The sequence below is a fragment of the Argentina silus genome (assembly GCF_951799395.1).
Source record: "Argentina silus genome assembly, chromosome: 1".
Lineage (NCBI taxonomy): Eukaryota > Metazoa > Chordata > Actinopteri > Argentiniformes > Argentinidae > Argentina > Argentina silus.
The window spans coordinates 27,553,532-27,579,135 of NC_139655.1; the positions used below are offsets into that span (position 1 = coordinate 27,553,532).

At 43.9% G+C, this 25,604-nt stretch overlaps 4 protein-coding genes across 8 annotated transcripts; 1 reads left to right on the forward strand and 3 right to left on the reverse strand.

Moving 5' to 3' along the window:
* Nucleotides 1-32: 32 nt before the first annotated feature.
* On the forward strand, nt 33-4,770 carry LOC310808554 (butyrophilin subfamily 1 member A1-like). 2 transcript variants are annotated; one of them, XM_083675521.1, is made up of 8 exons: nt 33-220; nt 543-593; nt 1,151-1,516; nt 1,690-1,989; nt 2,124-2,234; nt 2,487-2,516; nt 2,664-2,717; nt 2,808-4,770. In XM_083675521.1, exons 1-8 carry the CDS (start codon nt 199-201, stop codon nt 3,389-3,391), a joined length of 1,518 nt encoding a protein of 505 aa, XP_083531647.1. In that variant the 5' UTR covers nt 33-198; the 3' UTR covers nt 3,392-4,770. The 2 variants fall into 2 exon arrangements, with proteins under 2 accessions (XP_083531647.1, XP_083531648.1); XM_083675522.1 differs by having other exon boundaries at nt 1,154-1,516.
* Nucleotides 4,771-5,863: 1,093 nt separating this feature from the next.
* LOC310808542 (uncharacterized protein) lies at nt 5,864-12,550 on the reverse strand (the record flags this gene model as incomplete). Of its 2 annotated transcripts, XM_083675500.1 has the most annotated exons (9): nt 12,445-12,550; nt 11,119-11,228; nt 10,713-10,797; nt 10,374-10,569; nt 9,766-9,834; nt 8,590-9,665; nt 7,542-8,371; nt 6,934-7,131; nt 5,864-6,123 (listed from the first exon to the last, which is right to left on the reverse strand). In XM_083675500.1, the coding sequence occupies exons 1-9, from the start codon at nt 12,534-12,536 to the stop codon at nt 5,864-5,866; spliced, it is 2,916 nt and encodes a 971-aa protein (XP_083531626.1). In that variant the 5' UTR covers nt 12,537-12,550. The 2 variants fall into 2 exon arrangements, with proteins under 2 accessions (XP_083531626.1, XP_083531627.1); XM_083675501.1 differs by lacking the exon at nt 9,766-9,834.
* A 436-nt stretch (nt 12,551-12,986) lies between these two features.
* LOC310810049 (uncharacterized protein) lies at nt 12,987-15,615 on the reverse strand. The gene is made up of 3 exons (XM_083677645.1): nt 15,370-15,615; nt 14,477-14,788; nt 12,987-14,216 (listed from the first exon to the last, which is right to left on the reverse strand). The coding sequence occupies exons 1-3, from the start codon at nt 15,496-15,498 to the stop codon at nt 14,076-14,078; spliced, it is 582 nt and encodes a 193-aa protein (XP_083533771.1). The 5' UTR covers nt 15,499-15,615; the 3' UTR covers nt 12,987-14,075.
* A 2,324-nt stretch (nt 15,616-17,939) lies between these two features.
* Nucleotides 17,940-22,442, reverse strand: LOC310804175 (uncharacterized protein). Of its 3 annotated transcripts, none has more exons than XM_083669294.1 (11): nt 21,747-22,442; nt 21,303-21,334; nt 21,035-21,160; nt 20,894-20,930; nt 20,581-20,676; nt 20,280-20,426; nt 20,122-20,172; nt 19,915-19,993; nt 19,698-19,812; nt 19,395-19,494; nt 17,940-19,233 (listed from the first exon to the last, which is right to left on the reverse strand). In XM_083669294.1, the coding sequence occupies exons 1-11, from the start codon at nt 22,130-22,132 to the stop codon at nt 18,414-18,416; spliced, it is 1,989 nt and encodes a 662-aa protein (XP_083525420.1). In that variant the 5' UTR covers nt 22,133-22,442; the 3' UTR covers nt 17,940-18,413. The 3 variants fall into 3 exon arrangements, with proteins under 3 accessions (XP_083525420.1, XP_083525419.1, XP_083525421.1); XM_083669293.1 differs by having other exon boundaries at nt 21,035-21,163; XM_083669295.1 differs by lacking the exon at nt 20,122-20,172 and having other exon boundaries at nt 21,035-21,163.
* Between the last annotated feature and the right edge of the window lie 3,162 nt (nt 22,443-25,604).

A 25,604-nucleotide genomic window follows, 5' to 3' on the forward strand; every position in this document is an offset into this window, starting at 1 on the left:
CCTTCGCATATATATAAAGTGAAAGGAAAAAACGTTGTGAAAGAAGGGTTCGAAAATTCGGCGAGGAAGAGATGAGATCACCAACGACCTTAATTACAATTCACGGGGATATATATCTGATGCTCTTTTAACAGTAACTGTATCTGATCCTCTTCTAACAATAGTTTGTCTTGTTGAGATTTTCTTTATTTCCTGATCATGACACCGCTTAAGCCCAATAGTAAGTTTTGTAGCCTACCATGGGATAAGAGACCCATTAGCCTCTTTGAATATTATGCATAATTTAACTTTTAGATTAATTTGTCGTTTGCTGTACATTTGTTCGTTTTCTCTAATTTCAGTATTTTATCCAATTGTTGAATTGTTACCGTTTTCGCTTTGTATTCAGACAATAGAGATAGAAAGTGAAAGTTCTTATTCTGCATGCGTGCGTTATCTCAATATGCTTGCTAATCAAAAACGCAACATATTTGAATGCTTGTACAGGTTCTACAGAGTGTATATTGTTGTCTTCTAAATATAATTTTCCATCCACTTTCTAGGTATGTGGTTATGCGTATTGGCTGCTTTCTGCGCGTCATTGTCTGCTACAGGTGAGTCAGGGGATTCTGCTAGAAAATTTAATTAGTAATTTAACCTGCATGCATAACCTGTATGTCGGTTTATCAGCTCGTTTTTCAAATAGATACCACTATTGTAGCCTATGCATGTACTACTATTATCAATGTTGCTATTACACTATTTTGAAGCTGAGTGGATATGTTTTTAAGCGTTCAGAATGTATTGAAACCTATCATTCGACGCACTTTGTTTGGTGTACGCGCGTGTATCCGAGAAAAATGCACTCCAATCCTAGAGTTCTCCAATTTGCGCTCTAACATGGTCTCACTCACACATGGTTCATATTCATACTATTGAGGTTTGCTGAAGTAGGCTATGCAGCTTATGTAATGCAATGCTGCCTGTAATGCAATGCTGTGTTTATACACAAGTATTCAATGTCTTATAAAATTAAGTTAATAGGGGCATTTCTTTTGAAAACAAACACCAAATCTGCGAGGAGCAGAACATAGGCCGGCATAATAATACAAAACAAATCAGTGAAATCTGGAGACTATAAAATACCCCCCTTTCTCTCTCTCTGTGCCAGAAGTGGTCACTGTTGCGGTCTCAGAGGCTCCAGTCTCGGCATGGTTGGGGCGTGTGGCCAACCTACCCTGCTGGCTCACCCCACCTAGGACCGCAGAAGGCCTGGAGGTGCGATGGTACCGGCCCAAACGTTTTGACAACCCAGTCCTGCTTTACAGGGAGAAACTTATCCAGGAAGGGTCCGAGCAGGCGGAATATGTAGGTCGTACGTCCCTGGGGCTCAGAGACGCTAAGTCAGAGGGGCTGAAGGGGGGTGATGTGACCCTGGATCTGGCTAATGTCACACTGGAAGATGCAGGGGAGTATGTGTGCTATGTTAGCAGTGACCAAACCTATGATAGCGCCAGTGTCTATCTCAATGTGACTGGTGAGTTAATCTACACAAAATATAACAATGAAATGTCTATTGTTTCATTATGATGTTACTATTATTCATTTTAAACTGTGTTCATTTTTACATTAACAAATCCCCCACTCTCTCCCTTTCAACCTCTCTAACCTTTCCCTCCCTGTTACTCTCTTTCCTTCTCTCCCTGCCAGTGATGGGGACCCCTCCTCTCCTTTCAGCGGTGCGTACAGATGCAGGTTCTGTAAATGTGAGTTGTGTGTCCAGCGGATGGCAGCCCAGGCCCAGGGTGCAGTGGTCAGATGGAAGGCAGACTCTATCCCCTCAGACGCTGAACTACAGCAAGGGTACCCAGGGTCTGGTGTCTGTCCAGAGCTGGGTCACCCTCCAGCTCTCCTCTCCCTCCAGCTCATGGGTCTCCTGCTCCTTAGGCCTGCCTGGAAGGGAGGAGAGGGAGGGGAGAGTGGACTTGCTGAGCCTGGCAGCCCTACCAGGTATGGGCTGGTTCTGTGAGGACATGTTTTGCAAGTGTATAATATTGTGTGTGTGTGTGTGTGTGTGTGTGTGTGTGTTTGTGTACACTTGCTTCCCGTGAATGCATGGTCTTAACACAATTCCTCTTTTACAGGGGAGCCACCCATGAATTGGAAAGCACCCTTCATTGTTGTCTTGTTACTCCTGATGGCCCTAATCATCTTCATTGGTGTGCAACACTTCAGAAGTCAGAAAGCATTAATAAGCAAGTTTCAATTTATTTCATTTTAAAGTGCATTTCACATGATTGTCACAACAGATCAAATCAACACAAGTATAAAAAAATAATAAGCTAATAAGCAAAGTATTTACAGAGTGAAAAGCTTAAATTATAGGGACAATGAAGACAAACAAACATTAAAAACAGATAACATGATAATATACTAGATTGAGTTGAGTCAAATTTGTGTAACAAAAGTTTATCAAAGGCTCATTTGAGTGTGTTTTTGCTTTTCAGGGTGCAAATCAACAGCAAGTGAAAGCAAGGGTAAGAAATGCCCTTTTATGTTTACGACAGTAACAATTATTCACTTCCCAGACAGACAATCACACTTACTCTGCTTTCCATCCGAGAAAGAAGGCACAGTTAAGGGTCAACTTGCTTACTAACTTTTTTCATATGTCCATTGTTTAGGCTTAGGCAAACCACTATCACTGACAGTTATAGAGGATATGAGGAAACATCAAGGTAAGCTATTTGAAATAGCTATATCTGAGAAAATCTGATACACATTATAATGGTAATAGCTTTTCTGAATTCTGTGTTTGCCCTCAACAGTGTGTATCAGACTGGACCGTGACGCAGCTCATCCTTCTCTGAAAGTCTCAGCAGATTGTAAAATTGTGAGAGACAATTTAGCCCAGAATCATGCTGATGAGCATCAGTTCGTCCACCCTTGCATACTCGGAAAACCTGGCTTTACCGCTGGATGTGCATACTGGGAGATAGAATTAGGGGATGAAAATGTGGGGCTTAAAGAGTCATGGTGGGTTGGAGTGGCAAGTGCTTCATCTGTCAAGCATGAAACACAGCTCTCCCGTTCTAATGGTTTCTGGTTCTTGTCCTCAGAAAAAGGTAACAGGTTACAGGTTAACAATGAAATTTCATTTCCCGTCATACTCAGACCTCAAATACTGGGAGTGTATTTGGACTATGACAAAGAACAGATATCTTTTTACAATGTAAAAGAAGGTCAACTTATTGTGACCATCCATACTTGCTTCACAGGAGAGGTGTTTCCACTTTTTAACCCTGGTAAAGGAGACAAAGCCCCTATGAAGATGTTAGATCCCAGCTTCTGCGTGTCCTCCTCTGAGAGTGAGCCCCTTAATAATGCTGGTGCTCAAATCTCAAACTGCTAATTTACCCCGGCTATAATGTGCCACTTCTGACCATTGAGAGGCACCCCTTAAGATGTAGCAGCCCCCCTGTTACAGGACGAATCTAATGTATTCAAGCTATCATCTGGTTGAACACTTTTCGATTGTCACACTCAAAATAATGACCATTCTTGCTTTCTGATTGTTAGGTTATTGTTGCTCACTCAATATTTGAATGTATGCCAATTGGTTGGTTAATACACACCAGCAGTGCATCTGAGAGTTATGTATGAGCTTAGAATCTTGAATCCCTTGATGTACTGTATCCATTTTGTAAGGAAATGTTATCAATGATAACAGGTCTGTCTAGTCACCATGGGGACAATAAATAAGGGGCCTCAGCGACACCTCTGAAACTTCAGGTCACCACACCTTTGGGGTCTCTTGTATAAAATGTATGTCTCTCAAACATGTACTTGTATTTTAACTGCCTTTCATTACACAGTATTCTCTGTACCATACAATTTGAGCTTCACTAAAGCTACCCTTCAGATAAATGTAGTTAGAAAAAGTCGTTCACGAAACCAAAAGTACTTCATCCATACTGTAAGACAACACACAACACTATTCAAGACCCTGGTGCTCGCCTACCAGGTAGCAAAGGGAACAGCCCCTCCCTACTTGCAAGCAATGGTCAACCCCCAAACTCCTGTCCGATCACTCCGTTCTTCCACCTCGGCTGGCCACCTGGCACCGCTGCCTCTAGGATGCCTCTAGGTGGAACAAGCTTCCCACTGCTGTCAGGACTGCAGTCACTACCTATCTTCTGCCGTAGACTGAAAACCCATCTCGAGACTACATCTTGACTGTCCCTCCTAAAGACCTCTTCACCCCCTGCTACCCCCCTGTAAAGTAATCCTTCCTTCTTCTAGCATTGTGACTGCCAATGGCCCCTAGTCATAGAATATATCAAGGTATTGGGTATGAAGGCTGTGCCTTCTTGGACAGCTGTCATATTTACACATACACAGTATAACAACAGTGTAGACTAAGAGTCATCAAGACTGAAATGACACATGCTTGGTAAGAGCTTGGTATGCCTTAAGGGAGAACCCTGGTATTTGTTAGAAGTATCAGTGATTTATTCTGGCTATTGTTATGGAAAATACATTGATAGAACTGTTTTCAGGTTATACACTTTCATATGACTGATACTTGTGTAAATACTGTGATTACATTTTCTCTTGCCACACCTCTAAAGTTCTATAGCCATATGTTCTGAGAAGCACTGTATAATTTACCATATGAACAGCGGTGATTTCGGAGGGAGTGGTGAGGGAGCGGATACTTGTGATTTTGTGTAATGTTTAAGTGCTTGCTATACTTATGTAACTTAATTAAACAAATCAGATTGAAATGTCTTACTGACTGACTTACTGACTATAGGAGAATTGTTGTTCATTAATCAAACTTATTCTAACTGAGTGCTATACAAGACCTATGTTTGTGTGTGTGTGTGTGTGTGTGTGTGTGTGTATGTATGTCTGTAAGTAAGTGTGTGTAAATCTCACTTCACAATTCCGTTTAAGAAAACACTTCAAAATGTGGTACACTTTATTAAGTACCATTTACAATATGTACACCATAGTCTTACTCTGCTAACTTTATAACCACTACTATGTCTACATTTTATCATTGATTTGTAAGTATGCACTGTACATTGTGACTAATAAGACCATAAGATGTATAGAAAGTAAATTACCCAATAATAATAAAAAAACAAAACAGACATGATAAACAAATTCAAGTATGTGTGCCTCGTTTCATACTAGTTTGACTACGACGGTGGTATAGAGGTATGTGTGAACCAGTTCACCGGTGCATCATGGTCCAATACTTTGATCAATACAGTTGAATACAGTCAGCCATGACAGCAATGGGATACACACCAGTCAGTCAACTCAATATCAAACACAGAAACTTTACAGTTCATAGGTGTTCCAGTCCATATGACATGTAGGCTAATTCTAGGGAATCTTTAGGGTCAGAACCATCAGTTTCTTCTCCATCTTTATACAGACAGCACATTCATGTTTGGTCTTCAGCGGAAATGGATGCCAAGACTGCCAACACCCATACTTCCTGTGAACTCACTCACCCGGTTCTCTCTGTCATGTCCAGTCACTTGCAGGTGTCACCCTCACAGTCTTAAGACGAGGGTTTCTCAATTGCAAACATCCCACCTCGGTTCTCAGTTCACTGTTTGATTCCACTAATCCCATATTACTGGGCTACAGGGTTAGGACTGATACTGCATGCCTAGTAGTCCCAAGTACTGCATTTGTATTTTAAGAATGAGGTCCTTTAAAAAGTCAGGTCAGTTTGGATTAAAAAAACCAAACTAGAGTACAACCTTCTATGACCAGGAATCAGAAACTTCAGACTGTGGTAGTTGGATGGGTGAATATGATATCAGTTGTCCTCTCCCATCTCTGCACTCTCTGTATCTGCCCACTAGCAGAGTGCTGCCCCGGCCCCCTGTCCTGCACTCTCCCTCCTGCCCTGCTTCTTCAGCAGCTGGATGCGGTTGTGGCAGTAGAATTTGATGGCTCTCCAGTCACGCTGGTTGCTGACCAGCAGGGGGCAGAGTTGCAGGCAGCGCTCACAGTCTGCTTTGGCCGGCACACGCAGCTCCACAATGTTCCTCTTCAGGTGCGTCTCCACAGCCACGCGCTCTGCCTCCGTCCAGGGCCGCTTCAGCACCCCGCGCTTCCCTGAGAACAGGATCACAAGCATAGAGGGATGAAGGGATGTACGAACATGCACAAATACACCATGAAGGGAGAACGAATATGACTGGTGTTGAAACACTGACTGTATACAGAAACATCATACTCATTTATGGGGAAAATACTGTCAATACTTATTATTACAATTATCTCAGCCTAACACATCATATTAAAGTATGCCTACATAACCAGAAATGCAGGTCAAAATATAATATAATGTATACGTACACTCACCGAGCACTGTATTATGAAACACCTGTTCATGGTGGAGGTGGTGTAATGGTGTGGGGAATGTTTTCTTGGCACACTTTGGGCCCGTTTATACCAATCAATCATCGCTTGAATGCCACAGCCTATTTGTTGCTGACCATCATGGCCACAATTTACCCATCTTCTAATGGCTACTTCCAGCATGATAATGCACCATGTCACAAAGCAAAAGTCGTCTCAAACTGGTTTCATGAACATGACAATAAGTTCAGTATTCTTCAGTGGCCTTCCCAGTCACCGGATCTGAATCCAATAGAACACCTTTGATGTGGTAGAATGGGAGATTCACAGCTTGAAAGTGCACCTGAAAAATCTGCAGGAATTGCGTGATGCAATCATGTCATCATGGACCAGAACCTCAAAGGAATGTTTCCAACATCTTGTGAGATCAATGCCACGAAGAATTTAGGAAGTTTTGAGAGCAAAGGGAGACCCTACCCAGTATTAGTATAGTGTGCCCAATAAAGTGCTCGGTGAGTGTATATGTATACATTATATGTATATGTCTAAACTGTCCAAAAGTACCAGATTTGGGCTGGATGCTCCTCCTCTTGTGGGCACCAGGTAGTGATGGGTTAACAGATGAGGGAGGGGGTCCCTTCTTCTTCCGAGGGGGTCGACCTGGTCCCCTCTTTTTCACCACCTCTACCTTCTCCTTAGGCTCCTTTTCTGCCTCCCCCTCAGAGTCGTCTGAGAAGGAGTCTGCTGAGTTACCTGACATCACTGTGTGGCAGACATAGAACAGAGAAAAAGCATCAACGTCAATGTGAATATTGCAAACGCACAAAATGTTTTCCTGTGCTGTGTGATGTTCCTATTCATTCACTATCACCTGCCCTATAGAATGTATAGTGCTTTGAAATTGAGTGAAAAGCTCTATGAATGCAATTTCATTATTACTAACTTTCAAAAAGTTCCTTAGACCACACTGGAATGCAATTCAAGAGACAAATTATCAAAGAGATCTTACTCTCCCCTCACTCTAAGGGTTATCTAAATGTTTGCACCAGAGTCAAGTCTGCAACTGTTGTTTACCAGAGGACGGTGAAAACAAAAGGACTAGCAATGAGCTTTGCAATCCTAGTAGCTTTGTCATGACAGAACCCAGACAGTCCCCAGTAGTGTCTCCTCACCATCCAGCTCCAGACAGATGTGCTGCAGGCTCATCCCCCGGAACAGCACCCCTTCTCTCTCTCCGTAAAGCACCACCCTGCCCACACGGCCCATCAGCGCCGGGTCCCCGCCTATCGTGGAACAGCTCTGCGTCACATGGTACTCCCGCTGCAGGAAGTCCTCCAGGCGCTGGGCGGCTGCGCCCCCTGGCGGCCCCTGACCTTCTCCCTCTTCCAGCAGCAGTAGCTGGGTGAGGATGGCCACCTGACGCCTCGCCCGTGTCTGGGTCAGCGCCCCAGGGTTCTTGGCTCCACTTGCCCGCGCCAGGTTGCGGAGAAGGTCAGTGCCCCTGAGTGGGGTGGCAGGCGAGTGGTATGGCCGGGAGAAGACATAGGGGCTGTTGGGGTCCACACCCACGTTGGGGCAGGTCTGGAGGAGCAGCTCCAGGCAGGGCTCGCAGTGCGGAGGCAGGATAAGGGGCTGGACGCGGCCCCTCTTGCCCAGGACACCCGCCCGCGGCAGGTGGGAGAGGACCTGGCGCTCGAAGGGGGAGAGGAGGGCCTCCAGGCCTGAGGGGGGATTAGAAGCCGAGTTAGCCTGGGTGGAGGTGGAGACCTGGGGGGTGGTCCGGTTGCGGTAGTCCTGGGTGGTGAGCTTGGCCACCTCACACTCGCGATGGCGGTTGTAGAGGATGAGCAGTGCCAGGCTGGAGTGGCAGAGGAGACGCCAGGCCTCGGCTGAATGAGGGGAACGAGACAGAGACAGGAAGGAGGAATGCTGCTGCCGGCGGAGGTAGAGAACCAGGCAGGAGAGAGAGGAGAGAAGCGGGGGCATGTGGTGCCTGTGGGAGCTATAGAGAGATGGATACAGTTACAAATATAGAACACTTAAAAGTGAGTATTTCAACTTCATGATTTCAACCTCCTACCAAATACCTGGAATATTGAATGTGAATCACTACACTAGTAATATTCAGACATTTCTCAAGCAATTTGTCAAGCAATATCTCATTCAATTTCACATTTCATGTCATTTCCAATTCAAGTGTGGCAGAACCATCTTACATACCTAGTCATCTCTCCATTTTTTTCCTCAGGACTCTCCTCTTCTCTTTCTCCACTCAGCTCCAGCTCCTCATCCGGTTCTTCCTCTGGCTCAGGGGTCGGTGGGGGATCTATCTCTTCTTTACTCCTGGCGCATTCCTCTGCTTTCTGCTGCTCTTCCTTCTCTTTCTTCATCCTACGGCCCCTCCTGGGTGGGGTCGGCGGGGGTGGGGTCGGCGGAGGTGGGCTTTTCACCTGTGGTGGTGCGGGGGTGGACCCTCGTTTGGCTGTCGGCACTGATAGACTTGGGCCTTTCTTGAGAGGGGCAGACTGAGTAGTGGAGGGCGGGGAGAGCGAAAGTGAGAAGGAAACCGCCCCTGAGCTGCTACGAGTAGCAGGTGAGTCTCTCTCTCTTTCCCTGGAAAAGAGAGGTGGAGGGGCGGGGGTGGTGGAGGAAGACGAGGGCTGGGGAGAGGCAAAGGAGTGGCCGTGAGTGGAAGAGGTAGAAGAGGAGGGGTGAGGATGAGAGGAGGAGGAAGAGGAGTGTGTGTGGAGTTGGGCTAGCTCCATGGCCGCCCTAACTTCTGGTTGATTGGCATGGTGTTTCTCCAGGTGGCGGGCAAGTGAGCGGTAGTGGCGGCCGCAGTACGGGCAGTGCTGTCGCCGGCTCACTGATGCCCCACTAGAGCTGCCGATGTTTATGTTGATGTTGTTGTTTATGTTGGTGGTGGGGGGTGCTAAGGTGGTCGCTGGGGTCTGGGACTGGGGCCGAGTGGGGGGCGGGGTGGTGGCCGGGCGGGAAAAGGATGAGCAAGGGCGCCCAGGGCCCCTGGGAGTGGCAGAGGTCTTCTTCTTAGAAGTGACGGTGGCTGCTATTTTGCGTTTCTTGCGGCGGCGAAGCATGCGGCCCCTAATCTCCTCCATCTCCTCTTCTTCATCTTCATCATCATCGTCGTCATCTTCCTCCTCCTCGTCCTCTTCTCGGTCGGTGTCGCTGGGCTCGGAGTGGGTAAGCGGGGAAGAGGAGGGAGAGAGGGACCAAGAGGGTGTGAGGTAGTCCGAAACGGAGAGAGACAGAGGATGGGGGCCAGCTTCTTCCTCCTTTACGACACATTCAAAATAAGACAGAGAATCTTTGTAAACATCCTCAGTAACAGACTGATAGAAAGAACTTGAGGTAGGTCAGGACAGTTTTCATTACCTTCTTAATGTTATTGTCTGGGTTAAAGCTGCAGTCAAACCCTCTTGGAGACACAGAGCTATGGAAACCCTAGGATATTCATGACACAACCAAAAGGCTTAAATATGGACTCAAAAAAATTACATGTCAGAGGAACATTTCATTGGACTCAGAGGATGCCAATATAATTAATATTGGGCTTTTTAGAACATTTAATTTGGACATAACAACAAACAGACATTTAACACCGTCGGTCATACAACTAAAAACACCCATAACTTAATAACAATGCCCGTTTTTGTCCGAGTTGGTGCCAATCACACGTTGCATCCTCTTATAACACACCATGCTTAATGTATGTGCAACTGCATCTTTATTGGGTAGCCTAAAATACAAAGGATGCTTCAATAGTCTGGAGTTGATTGCTCTCCTTGTCTAATTTTCTATATCTGCACTGGACAGGTGATTTCTAATTTCAGATAGTCATACTCCAAATTTCTTGCTTTGCCTTAGCCTGTGTTTTCGAGTTAGGAAAGATGAAAAAAATTTACAACGATTTAACACAACTGAGATGCACGACAGGTTAAAATAAAACTGGTGGTTTTATAATTCAAGTGCATAATAATCACCATGGCGTTCTCTCCCCAGTCTGTCAGACTGTAGTCCACCGTGATCTCCTCCCCTTTGGCGATGTCGCGGATCGCTATGACGACGAGCCGCACCTGACTCCCACAGTGCACCTCTCGGATCCTGCAGTTGGGTGGGGGGTGGAAGAGGACCGGACCTCGGACACCGCTCGCTCCCTCCTCACCTAACTCTGACACACTGAACCACAGACAGAGTAATGCTACATCATTCATCCATCCATACTGTCCAATAGATCAGTGTTCACCAACCTTGGCCTTGCTGTCTGAGCAGCTACACATATTTAATAAGTTACATCTAATTCAGTAGTCCTACTTTCTCACCAGAGTTGGGAAGGGTCAGCGAGATAGTAGGGGCTGCCAGGTGGAGGCAGTCTGTCCTCTGCTCCCTCTGGGTACTGGCCATCACCTAGGAGGGAATACAAGTAAGAATCAGCACTGAATCAACATAATGTATAGCCTACAATACAATGCATAAAAAGAGGTATTTTGGTGGTGAGAAGACCATGGAATGATGGCTATAGAAATATAACAATCACAAAAAAGGAAATGTAAATAAGTCTGAATAATACCAAAGTAATACAGGCCTAATAAATGAAAGAGATCAATGAAGAAAGGACAATGCTATAGTGTGCTACTAGGATGTGCATTAAGCAGATAGAGATAGATCGTAAGGATATAAACTAGAGTGTGTGTCTGTGTGCGCGTGTGAGTGTGTGTGTGATATTACCAGGACTGTAGCTATGTTCTGACAGACTCTCCTCCTCCTCATCCTCGGTCACGTAAGCCCGGTCACACACCTTCACAGGCGTGCCTTTCCTTTTTCTCCCACACACACGCCTACAAAACCAGGCGTTTATTCAGTCAAATTAAGCGTTTAGAGCATTGCAGACAAAATGGGCTGCATAGAACAGACATGCACAGAATTCTGTTCCACATGACAAGAGGCATATCATAACTTGACCTGCCACTTAATTATCATTCTAGAAGCCTTTTCTGTACTAATGAAGACAATGTAATTTATGCTCACTGATACTCTTTTTGTTCCAATTTTAGGTTCAAAATCTGTTAAATGATCATCTGTAATCTTATTTACTTAGTAGAGTGGTGACATTTGAGTTGAATTTTGATGTGCATAATTGAATCGAGACAAATCGATGTGCCAAAATAATCTGACATCAAATGTAAAAAAAATAAAAAGATAATTGCACAATTCATGTGAAATAAATTGATGTGACATTGAATAAAGGTATCTTTGCTTTAACTATGGCTTTGGAGACTGTAAACTGACATACAGTTTCCCTCCACATGTGTGACATCAAATGTCAATTAATCACCAAGTTATTGAAATTGACCCCACCCTTTTCCCCTTTAAATAACTCAGGCCACCCCCCACCTAACACACACACACACACACCTTAGTGTCTCTCATTTTGTCTGACAGTGGACAATTTCATCACAACTTATCAACACTGATTTAGTGGGTGTGCTTTTTAAAATTTCTCATGAACGTCTGAGTTGGTTTCAAACACATCCACAAAACATCTGGCTACTAAGTAGCTAAGCAAAGACACTTCGTTGATGTCCACAAATTATATTGAAGACAATATAGGCTGCATTTAACTACCTAGCTAGCCAGGCATGAAACAAGCAACCATGCCATGTCAGTGATTTCTGCAGTTAGTAGTATACAGTAGCAGCTTGCCAGCTAAGCTAAGAGATGGCTAGCTAGCTAGCTAATTAAATAACAGACAGCGCACTCCGAGCTGGCTTTCTTCCACACAAAAAGATCGAGCCTACTGCTAATCACCGTTTACGCTAAGACACGAGAGTGATACATTGTGCGAGCTTGCAAAAAATACGAAACCAGCTTCAAAAGCATAGAATACCATTTAGCCCTCACATTAAATCAGAGGCGAATTTATGCTAGCTAGGAAACTAAACAAACACGCACGCTCAGTCAAAACAGCTGCATGCATTTCACTGACTTCTAAACAGCCTAGCAGCAAATAATACATAACAGAAGTGTATCCCCATGGGAAGCGATTTTTCTCACCCCCGGGGCGGCGGCGGCTTGCTCCCATCTCCGTCGCTATCGAGGGTCGGTGGCTCCCGGTAGTCAAAAGGCGACCGTACGTTTTCCGCCATTAGGACTGCTTCCCTACCTCGCGCTCCGGTAGATTGCTCAAAGCGCATGTCCGGGTGGTGTGCTTGGGTTAAGATATGGTAAAATGGGGGTACTGTACTGTACATGTAAAACAGAGGGATGTCATGTATAAATTGATATTGGTCGCCTTCATGAGGGCGACACTAAAACCAAGAACTGCATTACTTACGGCCATAATTGGCAGAAGATACATAGTCTTATGATGTGCTATGTCTATATTCAGATGACAGAGAGGCAGATAGAAATCACTTCTCCCACTCCCACCCCATCCTTACCGTATTCGTGGAATAGAAATGAACTAGGCTTTCAATCAGAGATTTTGAAAAAGGCTTTGCAGTAGTCCTTTATACCTTAAGTTTAATGATAAATAAAAAATGATGTAAGAAAGTCACTAAATATGAATAATAACCACAGAAACTCAATACTGTGTGTGGATACACTTCAGTTCATCTTTAGTGCAAATCAAAAATAATTTACACATAGGGATAATGATTGACATAATATAAAAACTCACAATGACAACAAAATAAGAAACATACAATAAAACACAGAACTGTTTACAGAATAGCTTATGTCAGAATATTCAGTCAGTGTTTGGTTGCTGTGCTAGACATTCAACTGTTAGGGAGCTGGGTGCAGGTGTGAGTTTCGGCTACAGACACATTCAGTTTGCTACTGTGCAATATTAGTTAAAATGTATAACAGTCAACATGTTAAAACTATTTAGCAGCATTTTCAAGTATCTAGAATACACAATTACTGTAAGTGAATAGCCACATGGACAAAACAACAACATGCAGAAATAAGTGACTCATCACAGTTTTTAAACCTGCCTTACCAAAATAACATGATAAGAACAATGACAATGTCAGTTGTCAGTTACATGAAAACATGAAACATATCCTCATGTTTTTTTGGAATTACTTTGCTTATATGGTAAATGATTATGTGGTGCAATATAACGTGCACCACAAGCTATGTTAATCAGTCAATATGGCTGCAGGTTCAGCTGCATTTGCACTGTCACAGTTTATCAGTCACGTCATTTTTGGCTACATTCTAGCGGTTAGTGTGTAGTGTTAGTAACAGCACAGTTTTAACAATTACAGTTACAATGTTTCAACTAAGCCCCTTCTTTCAATTGTAATTCAAACAAATGTCAGAAGAATTGTATAAATTGTCATCAACAAGTAGTTTAACTCAAATAAATAGACTATAGAAAAAACTCAAAGAACTAAGCATGCCAAGATTGGCACTCACAAACATTTCTGCAACCTTTTATCTGCCAAAGGAATGCTGCAGCAACGGGGATTACTGAGGCCTGATGAAAGTAATTCGGTGAATTTCTTAAAAGGGACTTAGTTGTGACTTATGTAAAGCAAATACTTTTTAAAAACCTTCCAGCATTCAAGGAGTATGTCTAATAATACTTATGATTTTAATTTATAATCCATCGGCTATTAAAGCTGACTGTTCTTAGGGTTTGTGACAGTTCAGAACTGTTGGAACGCATCAGGGATCTAGATTTCTTGTGTCCCTTCCTTCTCAGTGTGCAGAACATGAAGAGTCTGCGAGGCAGAGTCAGCCCAATGGAGAAGCTCTAGCAGTACACGATAGGTCCACATTTTGGCCCCAAATGTGCCAACAACACCATCAACGTCCTAAAAGAAAAAAAAAGAGACAAGTTGGTGGTTCTTTACATGTCAGGACTCTTTTTTTTTTTTTTTTACTCTAAGAGAAAGTAAAGTAAAGTAAGAAATAAATGCACAATAAGAATAGGAAGAAGAGAAACATGCAATAATGCTCATCAACAGGCAACAGGCGTAGCTGCCTAAACTAGATACTTCTGCATATTGTTTACGACCTTCTAAAAGAAGGTCCAGTATGATAAGTAGTGTACAGTTAATCATTCTCTATGTACCTCATTGCACTGATGGTCTGGAGTGACTTCAACAGTTCCCTCCTCAGTCTCCAGGAGGACCTTGGTACTGTGAAGAAGATGTCCCAGCCTATCTCGGACGTGCTTCCTCACTGTCTCATACTCGCCCTCTCCCTCGCCCATCTCCTCCTCCTCTCGTAGGATGAGACACTCCAGCAGACCCAGACACTGGCGCAGGGCCGTGTGTAAGAGCTGGACCTGCTCATCTGAGCTGAGTTCTGGAGAAGACAGAGAGAGGGACACAATGCGGTCCCCCGCTGGGGTGTGGTCTGACAACAAGCTCTCCCTCTCCCTCTAGCATGATAGGGGGAAGAAAAGGAGAGGAGAGAGGGTAGGGTGGGCCGGGGGAGGGGGGGGGGGGTTAAGACAGAACAACTAAGCACACTCAAAACACACAAAAAAATGGAATGTAAAAAGGGCAAGAAGTACTGATGAGTTATGCCATCCATTGATATATAAAGTGTGTACCATCAAGATATATAAATTAATTGACTATGACACAGGCATAGGCTTTACATGATCCATTCCGCTCCTCAACTAACTATGCAATTATTCTACCGAACTCTTAAATCAATATAACATTGGTTATCTCTACAGATGTATAGGAAATTTTACTTTTTTTCCAAAGAGACCAAGCAGCTGCCAAACTGCTAAAAAAATGTATTGAATACACTCAATACATTAGGAAAGGTCCACATGGTACACAGTTTAACGGATTGACTTGGGGAGTCTGAGGACATGAGGGAGGATGGTTGATTCAATTAGGCACTGCAGAAGCCATACCACTATACCAAGAAATTGTAATATGACACATACTACCACGAGCACTTAACTTATTTCAGTCTGTAATATTTTAAGCAATATCTTCAACTCACATAAAGGTCCAGAAGATGAGTGCAGTCCTGGTGCAGTAGCTGGGCCAAAGCAACTGCCCTCCCCGTTCGCGACCGCCCCGGCGCAGGCATGTCTAGCGTGTCGATCTCTATTTGCTCCTGACCGGCCATTTGCGCTCGAGGTGCTTTGCGGTGAGTTAACGGGACAAAAACAGACGGAATATTTCATTCACTACCAAAACTGAGGCACAACGATAGAAAGGAACTCGAAAAATATTAGCTAATGCGACCGACCTCAATATGTTGACAGTTTTAGATTGCGCCAGTGGTCCATTTCATTGATACAATGTTTATTTCGATGTTGGCATGCACGCAACGCACGGTGGAATGAAATTTAATTGGTTCCGCAAGCAAGAGGGGCGTTTTTCAGGGATGCACAGACATTTTAAAACGTCACTATCCCTCCTTGTTGGTATATTTAAAAAAAATCTAAATCCTACAACAACAAAAAATAATAAGATATGGGCAACTTTCTTTGATTAATTTAATTTGAAAATATAACGTGGGAGATTATACCTTAGGCTATATGTTGATAATGATGGTTAAAAAAAGAAGAATCACATTCATATTTAATGATATTTTGTTTATTATTGTTCTACTCTGTAAGCAGATATATAGTCCTGTAACAGCAATTATTGTCTCAGAAAACAATTCTCTCTCGCTCTCTCACACACACACACACACACACACACACACACAAACACACTTCCACATGAGTTGTCTGATGTTTGTCTATAAAACTTCAATGAACATATAATTAAGAAAATGAAGTCAGTTGACATCTAGTCTCCTACTCCCCTCCATATCGGTTGAATTTACCCGATTGTTGGTCCGGTGTCAATTCTGTGATTAAAATCCTAGGGGTGGTTTCCCGGACAAAGATTAAGCTAATCCTGGACTAAATAAAAATTTCAATGGGATGCTTTTTAGTCTAATAGGATTAGTCTTAATCCATGTCTAGGAAACCGGCCCCTAATGAGGTGGGAATCAAAACAATAGCTGATCCTAGACCAGTGCTCAGGGGAAACATGGTCCATGTAGCTAACAGATCCTCCTTTCCATACATAAGGGTTCTATCACAAGGTGGCACCATAGGTACAACAAAGCACATACTGTGCATACCAGGATATATTTCCTGAGCAGCATTGCAGTGTTTAAAAAATCAACACAAGGCTTTTTTTTTTTTTTTACTGTTTATTTGCCATACAATCAATTCTCGGAATGTGGTAGTTTTTGCACCCCCCCAAGGGAGAACAGAGCTCTGGGCACAGGGTCAGCCATATTTAGCACCCCTGGAGCAGTTAGGGGTTAAGTGCCTTGCAGTGGTAGGCACCTTAGATATGATGCCAGCAACCTTCCAGTCACCAGCTCACATCCGGCTCCCTCCTGGGGTGGGGGACGAACCAGCAACCTACCTCTGAGGCTACCTGCTGCCCCACGTGCACCATTCCCTGGACGTACTGCAATACCAGGTCGATGCATGGAGTGGACGGAGCAAGGCCCTATTCCATCTCCCTGTTGCAAAAATCAATTTAATATATAGTCCCCGGGTAGGGGACATATCAGATATTAAACTGATAAGAACAGATACACTTTCCAGGGCCAATATAGCAGGAAACAAGTATGCAATAAATAAAACAATATTTTAACTTATGTTCAAGTAACACTGTTTTAATACCATTGACTGTGAGAGAGTGAGTGTGTGTGTGTGTGCGTGTGAGAGAGAAAGAGAAAGAGATAGAAGAATGGAGATAGTAACACAAGTAACTGGTCCTCTGTGGCTCAGTTGAGAGAGCATGGTGCTAACAATGCTTAGGTGGTGGGTTCAATTCCCGCTGGGGCCCACATATACTGAAAAATGTATGCACTCACTGCAATGTAAGTTGTTTTGGATAAAAGCGTCAGCTAAATGACATATGTATATAAAAAGGTTGAGGAAATGGGTGTGAAAATGTCAATATAAACATAAGTATATTCTCTCTCTGACCAAAAAGCTCACACTGCCTACTGTTTGCTAAAAGTATCTACTACATACTATTTAGAGCATACTGTTTAGTAAAATGTATGCAGTAAGAGACACATTTCAACATACTACACCTCATCCATACTGTGAAACATCATACTGTGAGTAAATTCATTGTGACAATTCTCTGTTCAGACCTTATTCCTTCATAATTCATCCATTGTATTTGCATTCCGGTTACAGGAGAGAAGTGGTATAGGTGAGAGCAGCCCATGGCTATACATTTATGCACGTAGGTTACTCTTGTCTATATACACTAGTTAGTTGGGGACAGGTGCCATCTGTTGTGTTTTCGGTTAGCTTATAGTGTTGACGCTAGACTGTGTCTAGCGGCATTCTTAAGTATAGGTTAGTCTTAGTTTAGGGACTACCTTATTTCCCCCCCCCTTCTCTCCTTAGTCTTGGTACAATAAATCATCATTACCCTGTTCACCTTGTCATTGTTTTTCCCTGTTCTCACTCCTTTGTAACTGTCTGTGTCCCCTATGTTTACGTGCTTCACCCATCCCCTACACCCTGGCCGGGGTGCATAATAGAATGGCAAATCTAATATGACATTCTGGCATTTTATTCATACTCAATTACGGTACATTTCACATACTGCAAAACCTTCTAATGTTACATACTGAAAACGCCTACTAAAAAGGGTGCAGTATTAGCATTCGGTCAAGGCCGACCGGCCACACACACACACACACACACACACGGTGAGAGGCCCAAACATACATGTATGTATTAAATGTTCAGTGTACAAAAATTAACAATCACTTGAAAATCATATTCCCTGATATAGTAGTACTGTACATGTATCTAAGTGAGTATTGTATTTCACTCTGCTGAAGAGACTAGCTATCTTATTCATATATATTTTAAGTCTTCAAATAAGCCTAGTAAATTTGACACTTCAAGTCAGTTTTCCCTTCGTCCACCCATTTCTCACCCACTTATTTTCCCCAGTTTTCTTTCTTTCCTTCCTCCTCCTCTCCTCCACATTCTCATCTCCCTATATCAACTCATGGCTATCCCCATGGGTCACCTGCCCCTCTGAGCTCCCCAACAGCATGTGCCTCTCTCCTTCTTTCTCCCATAATACTGTCCCTCCATCCGCTTTCTCCTGCTCCCCCTCTCCCTCCCACACCATTGCTCCCACATCGTTCTCCCTCTCCACGACCACCCTCTCCCACATCATCTCCTCCTCTCCCCCCTGTGTCCCCGCCCCAGACTCCCTGACCCACTCCACAGCCTGATGGGATGTGACAGTGGAGGGTGACAGGGCAGCGATAGAGCTCAGGGTCAGGAGACTGGCCTGAGGCCCAGAGGCTGTGGTAATGGATGGGTGGGCTGTCAACTGGATTAGCTGGGGGTGGGTTGTTGAGAGGTAGGGGTGGGTGGCACTAAACTGCAGCAGCGTGGAGGTCTCCGGCTGATGCCCCATCTGCACAACATGGTGGGGGGCTAGCTGGAGTAGCTGAGGCTGGGGGGAATCCACCTGGTTCTTTGGGGAGAGGGTAAGCATCACCTGCTGCAAGGGGATGAGGCCCTGGTTCTGACTGACATGAGGCATGGCAGGTGGCACATCCCCAGGGAGAGTCTCCAAGACTGGGGCAGGGGTGGTGATGAAGGTCCCTGCGTTGGCCGCCAGGGCCTCCGCAATGAGCACTTCAGGGTGGCTCTTGGCCTTGTGGGCCACAACACTGTCCTTCTTCTCAAACTTCTTGCCACAGATGGAGCAGGAAAACTGGTAGGTAGCATCAGCATCATGCTTCTTCATGTGCCAGTTCAGGGAGGCCTTCTGCCGGCATGTGAAACCGCAGATTTCACACCTGCCACAGGGGGGAGACAGAGTTAAGACTAAGCTAGCTGAAAAGGCCCACGGTAATAGTCGTTTTTGCACCCCAACTATTCATTGTCTCCTCCATCACTCCACTTTTTGATCATTGAAATGTGGCTGAACTCTGCTGAGGGCTGTGTGATGGAAACTCACTGTAATGGCTTCTCTCCTGTATGGATCATGCGGTGCACAGCTAGGTTGTGAGAGCTCTTAAAGGCACGGGCACAGTATTCACAGATATAGTCCCTCTGATCTGAAAGACAGATGACAAACACATAAGGGGGATTACAGTACAAAGAGGAATTAAAAGACAAAATGTGTGTAATCACTCTACTGAGTCAATAGCTATTGCAGGTTGCCAAAACTCAGTTGTCGTTAAAAAAAACCAAGATATTAGTTGCATGCATTTGCCAAACTCATACACCCCAACTATTACCCAGGTCTGTGCTAAGTTACCTGTGTGGTGCTTGGCATGACGCAACAGCTGCTTCTGAAGACGAAACAGGCGACCGCACGAAGGGTGAGGACAAACATACTTCTTTTTCAACAAGTGCTGGTACTTTATGTGGTGCTGAGAAAGATAAATAAGGGTGTAAATTATGGCATTTAAGACATTAAAAAAAAAATATGTTGTCAGTTGTTGATGTTGATGGTTACAGATATGATGACAGACCTGTAGGTATCGTGGGTGGGCTAAGACAGTGCCACAGCCCTCCATCTCACAACGCACATACTGCACTGGAGGCTTCTTCCTGTGTGCAGGTGGAAAGGAATAGGAAATTAATCTTGTATTATAAATGACATGTTTTCACAGTAAAAAATTGCTTGTAAAAAAGCAGACGGTTGAGATGGCAGTTACGTCATAAGCAGTTACAGCTACCTTCTTTTTGGTAGCCGAGGAGTTTTGTCATCTTTCCGCCGCCTACCTCTTCTATTACAAGAGGGAAACAGCTTAGTGATGGCTTTCTATAGACTCTTCAATTGTTCCTCCATTCCATCAAATACCTATCGATCCATACATATTCATCCATCACTTACTTTCTAGGAGGCTCTGATCCCTCCCCAACCTCATTTTCCATCTTCACAGCCATGTCTGATGCTCTCTCTGTCTTTATATCTTTCCCATCCTCCTTAGCTTTTTCTAACTCCTTCTTTGGGGGGTGTTGCCGTGGTTTCTGAAGCTCCCTGTAGAGGGTGAGAAGAAGACGAATGCAGTTTCTAAAAGTTAATCCTTTTCTTTGTTACAGATAATGCAGCAACAATATTAATTTACATTCATGTGTTACCAGGGGCAAGATCTATCTCAACTATGGAGAGGCATTTAACTCTGACAAGTTACCTTTTTGCAACAGGTTTATAGTTAAGATCATTTGGGTCATCTCTGAAAGGAGGGTCCTCTTCATCAGGTAGCACATCCCCATCTTCACCCTCATCACTGACATAAACACAAGAGTGTCAACACAAGAGTATTTTCTAAAGGCACAACCTATGACTACATTACCCATGTCCATGCACAAACATAGCCATGTATGTACTTTTGATAGAAATACTGACTTTGTCAGTTGCTGGAGAACTAGTCTAAATGGCTTATTGATATATCTAAAATGATATGGTCCTACGGTACTCATGTACAAAGTACACCAAGTACACACCTTCTGCCAATGCCTTCCAATGCATCCCCCTCCACTTCTGCAAAACATATAGAGTGGTTAGCACATCTACCTCATAGCCCTTGGTGTAAATGCATCTCTGAATTTCAGCGATAGCATAGGTTTATGAGGAGTCTCCTTTACCACATGCAGTCTCTGTGTCTGGTTCACTTTTGCACACCAGTGCTGGTGAAGAGCAGGAGACTCTGGCTGAGGGTCCACGTTGGCTCTGTAGGGGCTGTGACCGCCTTGATCTGGAGGAGTGAGGGGCTGCTGATGTGGAAAGAGAGGCCATGTTAGATGACACTGAGCAGAGTACATGAAATATGGTTAAAAAAAAACCTGTCATATTTTCGTGGAAAATCATCTGCTCTTTCATGATGGCATAATCAGTGTATGACTTCATAGTTACCTTTATTGGATAAAGATTTCCTGTCTTCAGGGCTGAGGGTGAGAACACAATGTCACACATAATGTATTTGATGTTGTCTTTTGCCTGACTTCAAAAGTTGTGTCATCTTCAGGCAACAATTTGATAGACTTACACCAAAGCACAACAGGGGCTAGCTTGGTGAACTGTCAAACTCTCTCCTGTCCTGGCACAGCATGAGAACTGTCATTCATTGGGACAATCATTTTCTACCATACAGTTTCTTCACTTGCGCAATCACTCTTTATTGTAAGCGACACGTCTCGAGCAACATCTAGACTGCACCTGCTAACTGGCAGCAATATTGCATTGCCAGCTAGTAGTGTAAAATTACATCACCAGTATCTAACGCCAGGGCAAACATATTGGAGTTATAGTAAGGTGCAAAAACATCGCTCTAATGGACGTGCTTATTGGTGAACTCACCCCAGCGCTTGGTTGCTGTCATTAGTATCTTTTGAACGGGATACTGTAGCTTTGTTGCGGAGGTTTTCAGGTTTCCTACGACAATTTGTCCCAGTGGTAAGGGATGCTTGATTCCGATGTTTTACCCCGCTGCGCCTGTCTACTCGTTTCCCAGTCACAGATCTCCGTGCGGCTCGGTCCCGCAAAAATCGCTCGGAGCCCGCTACAATGGAAAGAGAGTCATTCGGGTCCGGCGCGTTTACCTCGGCTTTTATGCGTCCCAACTCTCGACCCCTCAAGACTCTGTCAGGGGTGGGTACAGCACGCGATGTCGGGGATCTTGCTGCGGCCTTACTTACTAAGAGCTCACCCTTTTCCCCCGAAACGCTACTTTTCGCTGGGTCCATTCCTGTTTACTACCTTCACAGTGTATTTAAAGAAACTTTAAATATATCTAGAAAAAACAGCTAGTTAAGAGAAATAAATTGGTGAGTAGAAGGCCCTATATCCCGCTGAAAGTATAGCCATCCCACCCCACACAAGCCGAAAACAATTGTAAATATCTATAATGTATATTTCTTACGTGTTGAATATAATGTTTATGTTTTTAAATATCCTAAAGCCATGTTCTATCTTTCTTAAAGCTGTAGCAAACCTCAATTTTCCCTTGGCCTAGACGAGGCCTGTAGAAGTTGCGTCTCCTTTAAGGCCAGATCGTCCAAAAAACATACACACGCAACCTCCGCCTGGATCCATAACATAGATATAACCACTAGAGGGCGCACCCCCCCTAAATGAACTATGATTATATGGGAGAGCCCCTATCAGTGTTGGGGCACAGAGATAAGAGGAGCCAGAGGGTTCACTCAGCATCCATTTCCGTCCGCGGTCTTTGGAAAAATCAATAGGGTGTAATTGCAGACCGCAATTCGGGGCGTTTCTTGATGTTGGCGTTCCTTGATGGCAGGTAACGCGCACTGATGCCTGCCATTGGTCAGTTCCCAGACTGTTCCACGCTATTTATATTAATGAGACTTCCGGATTTCCGATGTCGAAATAAAGCACCCGTTTGCTCAAGAAATGCTTGAGACATGACAGGGATTGCATTATTTGTTTATTTGGTTGACTGTCTATGCATGGCACAGAATGCAAAACTATTCATTAGAATGAGAATTTAAATCGTAATGTACATTTGATTATGCATAGATCCTCACGGAGTGACCTTCCACAGTGGCCACACCCCTCTACTGGGTTACAGAAGTGCGGTTTCCAATGGGGTTTTTCAATGCGTTTACCACTGGGATACAGTCATCTTTTAACTATAATGCAGGTGAATAGTGGTGATGACATCCCAAACCCATGAAAATGTTGATAAAACATAAAAATAACAACAACAGTGAATGTCTAAAGTGGCTAATGGTAAGATATTTGCAGTGAGGGTCAATGGGGAAACTTGACTTCCCTACCCAAGTAGAGGGGCATGGCTTCAGATTTCTGGGAACGCTTCCTGCGTACCTATGACATCCTTAAAAAAAATAACATCAACATTGTCTCGGTAACCCTTTATTTTATAGTCCCCTAACCAGGTGTTTAGAATACTCAACTCTACACATACATTGACATTTAGAGGACTGACATAATCACATGTACCTACCATATTCTTAGGTGTTACCTAAAGTGCCCTGCATAAGTAATGGGACAGTGAAGCATTTTTTCTTCTTTGGGTCCAAACTCAAAAAGTTTAGATTTGAAATCAAACAATTACTATGAGGTTAGAGTATAGATTGTCAGCTTCTATTTAAGGGCATTTTTCATCACCATTCAGAAATTGAAGGTGCTGATTATTGGTACAATACTAGGTGTTGTTTGTAGTGCCTGTGAAGGAGGCCGTTGTATGTAATGTGTTGTATTGTGGCTGTTTGGAAAGATGACGGTTCTTGAACCTGTGTATCTGTTAGGAAAGGTCAAAGGGTTAAGGGAAGGGTTAGGGTGGGAAACAGGATACGGACCCTGGTTAGGGTGAGGGAGAGAGTGGGATTGGGCGTCTGCCTCCACCAGAGGGTTCGGGTCCAGGTCCAGATCCAGGAGATCACTGTGGCGGTCTGAAAGGTTAAGGTAAGGGTTGGGGTTTGAATGTTGTAGGGGGTTCTAAGGGTGTTGGCCTTAACTGACCTCAGCTCCTGCCTGGAGTACCCTCTCCTCCTAAGTGCCCCGAACAAGATGATGACTGCTTCCTGAAAGTGTTGTGGTTCTGTGCTGAGTCTATGGAATCAGATTATTTGGGATTTGATAATGCTGGTAAATGTATGCTTGGGATGGTAACTGGCCTTATGGAGTAGTGCATGGGTGTCTGTGTCTTTGAAATATACTTTGGTGTGCAATATAACTGTGTGTGTGTGTGTCTGTCTGTTGTGTGTGTGTCTGCTTGACTGTAATGGTGGGGTGATGTGAATTGAGAATGTTGATGAATGTGTTGAAATCTGTCAGGCTGTGAGGCCATACTCCAAAGATATCGTCCAGGTATCTGCAGTAGTATGTGGGAAGAAGTGGACATTTGATTAGTGCCTCTCTCTCCCAGTCCGCCATAAATATATTGACGTAACTGGGACCAAACTTCTTCTCCATAGCTGTTCCGTGAATCTGTAAATAGTGTTTGTTATTGAATATCAAGTAATTATTGCAGAGGTTGATTTCTAGAAGTTCCAGGATCTCCGCATCTGGTCTATTGCGGCGTGGATATCCTTGGAGTATGGCCGCCCTCAGACCTGAGTTTATATCGATGTTGGTGTATAAGGAGTCAATGTCAATGGTAAATAAATGTGCATGTGTGGGGATATTGCACACTGGTATATTGCACAGTGCGTTAATGAAGTGGTATGTGTCTTTTATGTAACTGGGATGTCTTTGTGATAAAGGATTGAGGTTGTAATCAATGAACTCAGCTGCTGAGAGGACTCACTCCCACAGTCCAACACAATCGGTCTTCCGGAGGGGATCCCAAAAGGGACAGTCCAGGTGTTGAGTGGTTTATGTATTTTGGGCAGTAAGTAAAATAATCTGTTCCTGGGTGTGTCTGGTCCATCCAGATATAATTTCTGTCTATGTGTAATGTACTTATCATTATATAGTTTAGCCATTATTTGTCTGATGCGTGTCTGTGTTTGTGTAGATGTGGGTATGGGGGTGTAGTGTAACCGGTTGGAGAGCTGTCTTTTGGCCTCAAATAAATATTGTTGGCTGTCCATCACCACCACTTTCGACCTCTTGTCCGTGGGTTTTATGAAGTGTTTGTATTTCGTGAAGGCAGTTTGTGCCTTCCGTTCTGTATCAGTATTGTTGCATTTGGTATCAATATTGGTGTTATGGGACTGTGTGACTATGTGTCTGTTAGTTTTTATCAATGATTGCATTGGTGTGGATAGTGTTTGTGGGTCACACGTGGAGGGGGCAGAAAATGGTGGTGCTTGGTAACTGTTTTCATAATTGAAGTGATCCAGCAGTTTCAGTGTTTTATTGTACCTGTGGATGTCCCCCCATGTGGGTTGTAGAATGGGTGAATGGTTGATGATGGGAATGTATATGGTTGTGTTGGGGTATGCATGAGTTGCTTTAACATGTAGAGATTGCAGTTGCTCTCTCCTGGTCTTTGAAATATGTGTGCAGATGCATTCAAGGTGGGGGTTAACTGCAATGAGGATGGAATGTCTGGGTTTGATGGGGCCCAGTGTCACAGGGAAGCTTCTTGGAGGTCTATTCAAGGGAGAAAGGTTGAAGAGAGGTGTTTTTAGCTTGTTCGGGTTCTGAGAGGTTAATTTTGGGGAGGGTTCAGATCGTGTGTCAATGGGAATTATCCCTTTTTTTGACCCATCATGATTCGTT